The sequence below is a fragment of the Eutrigla gurnardus genome (genome assembly GCF_963514095.1).
Source record: "Eutrigla gurnardus genome assembly, chromosome: 14".
In the NCBI taxonomy this organism is placed as follows: Eukaryota; Metazoa; Chordata; class Actinopteri; order Perciformes; family Triglidae; genus Eutrigla; species Eutrigla gurnardus.
Window position 1 is genome coordinate 24,906,329 of NC_139937.1, and position 9,610 is coordinate 24,915,938.

Below are 9,610 nucleotides of genomic sequence, written 5' to 3' on the forward strand. Positions count from 1 at the left end.
GACATGGCATACATGTGACCCCGTATGAAATTGCATGAAATACCACATAGCCTGATGCAACACTAATGGAGAGGCTTTCTATTACTGGCGCTTCGGCAGCACTTATGAGAATAGATGCGCACGGCGCTTCAATTTATTGTCCTTTAATCCTGTGACAATGGAGATCTGCAGGAGTAATCATATAAATATACTTGGTGAATGATTGCAATTTGTATTCTTATATACTATAAGTTAAAAAAATATTTTCTATTCAAGCATTCAGAATCCCCACAGGTGTAAAGTTATCCCGTCATCAGGCGATCCGAGGTTTGCCCAACTTGTTTTAGTGGTGTAGTACATTTTTCAACCGATTTGTTTTGGCAGACGCAACAAGGAAGATTGTTTGAATTCAGATGAAAGGCACTTTGTATTTAACCGGTGCTTTTGGTCTCTTCCAGAAATCTAAGGTTTCCACTTTTGAGAAGATGTGGGCCTTTATGAGCAGCAAGCCGAGCACATCGCTGGTGAAGTCTATCGAGGACGGGATTCAGCGGGTGCTGAAGTCCGACTACGCCCTCATCATGGAGTCCACCACTATCGATTACATCACGAAGAGCAACTGCAACCTGACCCAGGTGGGAGGGATCATCGACAGCAAAGGCTATGGCATCGGCACTCCGCTCGGTAAGACCCGTGACGATACGAAGAAGTGAATTTTTTTTAAATCCGCTTTTTATTTATGTTTCCTTTTGAAGGATGAGGGTGAGGGATTGCTTTTTAGACACCGTAGCAGCACAAGACATGTTTTTTATTTTATTTTAGCTACCAGTCAAACAGTATGCCACAACGTGTTTATGGACCTTATTATCACAGACTCCAGCTGGCGTATCCTCCAAAGTAAAAACAAGCCTTATGTCGCTTCCAGGCTCCCCGTACAGGGACAAAATCACCATAGCCATCCTCAGCATCTTGGAAGATGGGCGCCTACACATGCTGAAGGAGAAGTGGTGGAGTGGGAGCAGCTGCTTGGATGAAGAGCGTCACGAGACAGGCCCCATGGGTATCCAGAACCTGGGTGGTATATTCATTGTGCTGGCATCTGGCCTAGTGCTGTCTGTTTTCGTGGCGATTGCTGAATTCATCTACAAGCTGAGGAAGACTGCAGAACGGGAGCAGGTATATGTCCCCATAAATCACATGCTCGATGTGTCGTTTTTGGGGTTTTGCTGGATGGAGAATTAGTTGAACATTAATTTAATTACTAGGATTTCCTTTCGTTTTTTTCGTTAGTTTCTAACCAAAAAGCTATTTTGCAATGATACATATTCCACATAGCCTCTAAACCAAAGCCACGCTCTATTCATGGCTTTTTAGTTCAAACACGTCGTAAAAGGATTTGCATGCCTTCGGCTAATCCCTACGAGTACTTGGGGCCTTAACACCACAACATTTACTTATTTTAACAGGCATAATTGCAAATTGGAGCATAGAGAATAAATCCATTATTAGTCATCGCCGCTGTCAGAGTAGCATGAACCCTCTACTGTTGTAAATCACTAATTTGAGTCATGCTAAGTGAGTAGTTGCATGCATGCTCGAGCGCCGCACTTGTTCACTCCGTCTGACACAGCAGCGAATAATGAACCGTGTGCAGGCTACATGCGGTGGTGGTGGTGGTGGTGCGATTTGACATTGCTGACAGCAAGCACACACACACACACACACACAAACACACACACACACGGACCAGCAGTAACGCAACATGAATGTTATGTTGGAGTGCATGTTGTGCTCTTCAGACTGTCGACACTCTGCTGTCAGAACAATTTAAAGCTAAGGCATTTACCCGCCCCCGTCCCTTTCCTCCCCTCTCCTCCTTCTCGCTCCCCTCCCCGCATCCTCCCTTTTCGCCCAGAGGTCTTTGTGCAGTGCCATGGTGGACGAGATCAGACTGTCGTTCACCTGCGAGAGGCGGGTGAAACACAAGCCTCAGCCTCCGGTCATGGTGAAGACGGATGCAGTGATCAACATGCACGCCTACCACGACCGACGACTCCCGGGAAAGGACAACATGAGCTGCAGCACTGGGATGACGCCCGTGTTCCCCTGACAATGTGCTCCCCGCCGGGCAAGAGCCTCCTGAGCAACGTGTCGGGGGGGATGCCCGAGGCTAGAGACAACGGCATAGACGGGATCACCAGATTCACCATTAACCACAGTGACATGGGGACACTAACAAAACACGGGCAACTCAAAATGGCAGCATCAGCCACGCAGGTATGACGAAATTAACATCTGTATTCCGAAACCACAAGAGGTACATGTAAAAAAAAAAACACAACGCCCAAATAATCTGTTTCAAGTCTGATGTTTACGTGCGCAAAACACACACACACACACAAAAGAAAAAATACACACGGTTCAAGGAATCCTCAACCGGTGTGACTGAGAATCTTATTGGAAAATATGGACCGAAGCAAGAAGAAAGGCTTTGTTAAGAATGGCAATAAACGACAGGCGGAGGACGAAGAAGAGCCGTTTTCATTAGATCAGTTTTGCCACACGTTTAGAGATTACGATATCAAGTTCTCACCTTCATCCCGTTCATTTACACAAACTCCCGAATGGCCTTTAACGGCTGGAAATAATGTCACCTCCAAACGTGCCGTTTGCGGCTCCAGTGCTTATCTTTTTCAGACACGAGCTGCAGGATTTTGAGACGGGATCTTTGGAAAGTACGTTCACAGGTACTCACACGATAAGCCGTGAGAATCCTCACTCAGAACCTGCAGAGTTGTCAGCAGTAAATACACGTTTGTCCGAGTTGTCGTGTGATATATTGTTCAGCAGAAGCAATTGATCGTCGGCGAAGAAGTTGATTTTAGCAGAAGTACATTATATGTCAAAAGGATTGAATTTTTAAGCAGTTTAATTGTTGATTACCAAAGATCTGGCCTTTCAACAGAACTAGATACAGTTTCTTCTCACATTGCTATTTTAGAAAGCATGAATCTTGAGTTCAATGCAAAGTCAATGAGAATCAATGGAACTGTTAAGGGATCTTAAATAAATTGTAGTTGGCGCAATAGTTGTTTGTGTTGTTATCGACACTGTTAATTAAAACAATCATGCAGAAAAAGCATAAGAAATAAAAAACGTAATCACAGCCCTGAGTAAATCCAAAAGGATCATCACGGAAATATCGATCAAGCATTATGGACCCATTTCAAAAGTTTGTACCCACCTGTGATGAAATGGTAGCATGTCTGTACTTAAATGTGTATATATGGTTTGGTATATACATATATGTATGGACGGGGTCGGACGGCACTGGATCACGTATTTCTGTTTGTAAGAATTGTCAGTGACAGAGACAACAGGTAAGAGACTGTGACCTTCAAACTAAAAGTGCATTTTTTTGGGCATTTTCATAGCGACGTATGCACTGGACTACGTGCTGGAACTTGTGTGATCTCATGGCTTTTTGGCAGGAAACCGATTTTTGCCGTACGAGCGTTTATGAAAAATTAGCAACAGTTTTGTTTTTAATGTTAACAGATTCTGAAAGTGACATCAGACTTTTTCCTGTTTAATTACCTGGTGTGGACGGAGTTAATCCATACGTGTAATGTGTGAACGTGCTGAAAGATAATGTGAATAGACAAAAAGACGGATTTTGTGTGGTCACGTTGACGTCAATGCCAACTGAATAAATGTACGTCGTCAGAAAATGTCACGGCGTAGGAAAGATCCGAGGAGTCCGTCACCCGGGAGCCCGACGAACGGCAAACCTCCGTGAGGTTTTACGTTGTCCATACGTTGAGACAAAGAAATAAAAAATAAAACAATCTTGACCATCTACGATTCAAGGAAACTCCAATCTGTAAGACTTAGCATCGGTTTGGTAGAGATTCGCTGTATTACTGTCTATCAATCCCCTTCTGCAAAGTAGAGTATGTAGATAAGATCAGCGGGAGAAAATGTATTTTGCTAAATTTATACTGTAATAAATGAATCCCGTTCACAGTCAAATGTTATAGATGCTATTTATTTCATTAGAGAGGTCACTTTAACCTACTTCCTCACTTTACCCCAGTTCCACAGCCCCCAAACCTAGTTTATTTATTTAATGGAAATGCATTATATTATCGTATATTGGATTGCTATCATCCAGATGGGAAACTGTATGTAGATCTTCTTTTATGATGGCTGATATATTTCTATAAGGTGAAACATGAAAATGAATATGTTGAGCTTCCCCCGAGAAATGAGGGGATGCGCTGTTAGAATAGGGAGATTAGGGTTTCTCTTGTGTAACTGGACCTTTTGCTGCTCTTGAAACCCCCGATCAGAACCTGGTCCAAAGTACGGCTGCAGCTGATGCGTTAGAAAATATTATTGTTACCCTCATGTCTTCTGTAGCTTCCCATGAAGGTGACTCAAAGACTCTTGTATTTCGCCTCCGTGATATGTGAAAATAATTGAAAATATCATCATAATCAAAAATGAGTCGGACTGACGACAGGGTTTCTGATTTGGCTGATTCAGTCAGTTTGGTTACTGAATATATACATTTTTTCCCTTTTTTTTTACAAATCAATGTGAATAATAATGTCATTTTACACAAAATTGTATGAAACGTGAGAGAAAAGTAACGCAAAATGTAAGCTACATAACCTGTGTTCCATTAGCAGTGTGTGATATGAGTTTTGGGTTTTTCCAGCGGTCACAGCGGTATGCCTTTTTATGTATACCTTTTCTTTTGAGTTGCACAGCTTCTATCATTTGGCAGAAAACCTCTCAAACAATATGATGAATATGTTGGTGCCAACCAGGGTTTTCTTTTTGTGGACATGCAGAATTTCTATGACTATAGTTTTTGTAAGGTTTTGTAAAAAAAGAAAAAGGGAAAAAAAGATTTTGTTTTCCTAGTAAATGTATGTGTTAAGAGAACGTTAGAATAACCGACATCTGAGTAAAACATGGGGAATTCAACAAAACTATTATAGAAAAAGCTATTGACTTATTTTCTTTTTAACACATTGTGAATAATTCAATTGTACAGTTTGCTGTATGGGTTATATGAAGTTTTAAATAAAAAATACAAACTATATCTCTGTTGAGCAACTGATGTGCGGGCTCTCATTTGAGTCTTACAATGAGGAGGTTTTACCAACAATGGTTGCTTGGTGCGAAGCTTCGGCATATTTCAGTATTCAGTTTAGAAACTTTACATTAAATATTACATTTTAAAACTGTTTATGCTGATTTTTCCAAATTGCGGCAACATGATTGGATTATTTTAGATTCAATGAGATTTTTTTAAGATATTGCAACAGAACATCAAAAGTAGTCAATAATTAAAGCAAGCAAATGTATTGAAAAATGTTGGGAACAAATGGGCAATATGTTTATGATTGTGGCGAATCCTAAGTGTACTTATAATTACCGATTGGAGAATGTATGCATTCCATGCATGCAAATACGGAAATATAATTACATTTTTATATCCTTCCTCCACACAAAGCCCATTTCTTGTGCTCACTTTATTTATTAATTACTTCAAAAAGTGAGTATATGCGATTAACAGTGTATCGGGTTTCTTTTTCTAATTAAAATTCATTTGGTTTAGAAAAACTGAAGATTCTGGTCCAAATCTGGTCCACATCCCTTTACGACAAGCATGTTTGATATTGTTTCTTAGTTATTCATTATTTAGGTGAAACAAAGCAAAAAAGCTCATGCTATATTGCTCACAATGAGATGTTTTAAATATTAGGTAATAGATGAGGAAACGGCTGCATAGCTAGGTAGCATGTTGCTAGCAGGCTAACATGCATGTTGCAGCTCCGTGTACCAAAAACAAGACATGAAGGCTAAACATGTAAAGATCTCATGGTAGAATATATATATCTTCATACACTAATTAATAAAACATCAAAAGTACACGTTTTTAGGGAACCGGAATATCATGTGTTTTTTATAAGGTCAGCATGTAGCTGCTGCATGACGCTGCAAAACCAGAGAGGGGAGAAAGGAATAAACATGTGTGCCTCAAACAGTGTGTGTGCATGAATGAATGTGTGTTGTGAGGTAGCCAATCAATAGGCAGAGATTAACCTTGCCGGCGCCGGGATGGCAGACGTGCGTGTTTAAAAAAGCAGGGGAAACCCCAGGCCGCGGCGTTGGGGAGCAGCGGGCGCATAATGAGCAATGGGCAGGGGCCTTTCGCCTAATGGGAAGATTTATTATCTCTCACTATCAATTAATCCCTTCGGACAGACCGGGGCCAGCAGGAGCGCATCAGGAGTATGTTAAAGAGAGAGAGGGAGGCCGAGGGAGGATGGGGAGCCAGCCAGACGAAGAGAGAGAGAGAGATGTGAAAGGACATGTGAGGTGGAGGGAGCCGGAGCAGTGGGGCGAAATGAAAAAAGCTGGGGTGAGAATAGGAAAAAAAGGCAACGAGAACGAGGAGAATGATTTGAAGATAATACCCAGGAAGATGTGAGAGCTATTCAGACGGTGAAGGGAGAAGGAAGGAAAAGAGAATTAATGAAAAAGGCAGAGTTTGTAATAAGATATGAGCAAGGAAAGACAAAGCAGGAATTACATGAGATAGAAATAAAAAAGGGAGAGCAAATAACGAGTGAAGCAACACGAGATAAAGAGAAGCCGAGACGTCTGTGGAAACATAAAACAGAATTTGGAAGACCGCGATCTACGCTTTTAACGATTAGCTATATGTTCAACTGGCAAACCCGGAGCCGGACCGGTGATGCAATAACGTAGATAATCTCTGGAAGTGGGTCAACGAAGACGGACTATTTTAAGAAACGAGCCTTTTATTGAATATAAACTACACAGATACTAAATTTAGCCATTTAATGAAATTAATTATTCCATTAAAAGGCAGACATGTGGCGGTGCTCAATTATGTTAGAGTGGCTTTTAAGAGAAGGAACTTTTTATTTTTTATGTTTTATTATGATGGAAAGTCTATGTTTGATTTTATGTTAATGGACCTCAGCCTAATGCGGGACCGTAAACTATTTATCTCCAGTGGTTTTACATATTGCTGCTCATGTCCGTGAACAGCAGAGGCAATGAATGACGTATATGGACTTTGCAGAACCTTTAAAGTCCACAACATCATGTCCTCAGATTTATTCCCACATGTCACTGTACTGCATGTGTGAGGAACGAGGTGCTGCATGGGAGAAAGCACAACCTAAAGCCGACCTCCAGCGTCTTTGCCATTATGGAGACCGCGTCGGTCCGTTGCTCGTGGCGGGTTTTCTCTCACTCTGATGGCACATGTCCAGACCAGCGCTCTCCTTGATGACCTTGACAGCGCCGTCAGCGGGTGATGTTCTGCTTGACACTCCGGGGCGATGTGCCGGAGCCCGATGTGCCGGAGCCCGATGGCTGCGCATCATTGACCCATTTGGGGGGCGAATGAATGCCCGACCCTAGCCATGCCCATCTCCGAGGTCCCACTAGGTGAAAGACTCGTCTCTGCCGAAGCTGCACCGGAGGATTTGCCTCGATAGAGAGAGCCAGTGTGCGCTGAATGTTATTATAGGCAATGTCATCATCTCATAAAACTGAATTCCCTCCAGGACGCGCAAAAATATGTAGCTGGAAAGGATGCGGTATAAAAAAAAAAAAAACGGTTTCCGAGGAATGAAGGTGGATATCACCTTCGAACAGAAAAACAGAGGGCATTGTGAAGCGGGGCATGGAAAGTTAGAATGTTAGGATAAAGTAAGAATTCTTATCATATCAAACCTCATGTATAATAATATGTACAGTTAGCATTTTTCAGTAATAGCCATTCAGTGCATTTTCACATTCTGTAGTTACTTCTCTATATCGTGGACCTTGGATTCACATTGCCTTACAGTAAGACATGTTATGATCAACCCATGAAAAGTATTGCACCATGCATGCATGACATTTTTCCAAGACGGTGGTAGATGAAAGCTGCACATCTCCAGCTCCTCATCAACGCCACAATTATCGATCACTTGCAACGGATGCAAGTCAGACGTCCAGATTGTATCGACGTCGACACATTTTTCGCGATCGCTCGTGGGCGGTGTGCCAAAGAAACTGGATTACAGGACTATTAGAGGGTCGCTAGCTCTGTCCGTCTCAATAACATTAAAAATGATAAACAATTAATGAGGTGTAATTACAGCACGCCATAATGCTCTAATGAAGTGGTACCACAGAGGGAATACTCATGCATATTCTACCTTCCATAATGAGCTTGGCATTTGGCTGCATGTATCGTGTTTGTACAGGGAGGCGCCATATGGCAGAATGTCTGAATGAGAGAAAAACATTGTTTATTCCAGACCCCTTCTCTTTTATTGCAAATCGCTGACACCATCAGTATCAGAGCTCTCTCTCCACACACCATCATGTTGAATTATCCATTTGACTTTAGGTGAAACAGCCCGATAGAGACATTGCCCATGAAATGCCTCCGTGACTCGCTCTTTACTATTCTCCGTCTTTGACCCTGATAATGACTGGAATGGAGGCTTTTCATGAATATAAATATAGAACTGGATGAAAGGCAATTTTCTCCAGTGTACATCAAATAACACCCTCCAACATTTAATGTGGAGTGGTGTTTGTCAAGAAGGTACAGCGCTTTTTTGCAGCTTCAGGTCGTGCCGTGCGCCTCTTCATTTACGTAAAACACTCCGGAAAGCGAGTCACTGACAAACCGTGGAGCTTACAATGCACATAATGCAATAATTACGTGTTACAAAATAGTTTCATCCATCTGAGACTTTACAAAGAGACAAAAAGACATGCGATCAGCTGCAGCACTGAGGGCAAAGACACCTTGTTGAAAAGGAGACGTCGGGGAATGATAATACTCATTGGAGCTGACAGGCGGGCCACAGGTTCACAAGGAATATCCCGGCCCAACAGTAATGAGTAAAGGGCATCTCATTAAAACACAGGTCACTGAACCTGAACGTGGCTAGCTTGAACCAAGACATGTAGCTAAAGCTATTAAGCTGTACAGGATGATGGGGAATGGGATCATTCTGCATGGCTTCCTCCTGCAACATGTGTGATGGGAACGATAGAACTCCATCTGATGGAAGCAGTAGGCCGGTGGTGTATATGGATACCGGATTGTTTTCATACCTCCAAAAAAGTCTTCTTTCTTGTTATGTATTGAATTACCTTTGAAAATGGATATTTGCAGTATTATGAAGCTACAGATGTCATACTCTCTTAAATACCCTTATGAATGCTTAATAAGGTTATCAGGCTAACTGGTCATTAACTGGTTAAATATTAAGTAGAGGTGATTTCCTTGACAATCAGGCGGAATCGTGATCAGCTGACATTTATTCTAAATAGTTTGTTTACATTTTCCGACAGACAATCAGGTTTTTATGAGTTCGAAGCTACGTTCATTTGAATTTTAAGAACGTTTCTATTCTTGTTATGGCTCCACCTAGTGGTCAAAAACACTATTTGCAGAACCGAAGCTTGATTTACCGGATTCAGACAAATTTAACCAGATAATTTATTATTATTATTGTTTATAAAAAGTTACTTATTATCTTATTTATTCTATTCTCTTGTTCTCGTTTCTGAA

General features: G+C 41.6%; 1 protein-coding gene across 1 annotated transcript in view; it reads left to right on the top strand.

Moving 5' to 3' along the window:
* Positions 1 to 5,106, top strand: part of grik3 (glutamate ionotropic receptor kainate type subunit 3) — an 87,518-nt gene extending 82,412 nt beyond the window's left edge. Inside the window, exons 14-16 of the mRNA XM_084026114.1 lie at positions 438 to 663; positions 905 to 1,155; positions 1,897 to 5,106. Of these exons, the coding sequence (XP_083882240.1) occupies positions 438 to 663; positions 905 to 1,155; positions 1,897 to 2,262 (843 nt within the window). The 3' untranslated portion in view covers positions 2,263 to 5,106. The remainder of the gene's footprint in view (positions 1 to 437; positions 664 to 904; positions 1,156 to 1,896) is intronic.
* Positions 5,107 to 9,610: the final 4,504 nt, after the last annotated feature.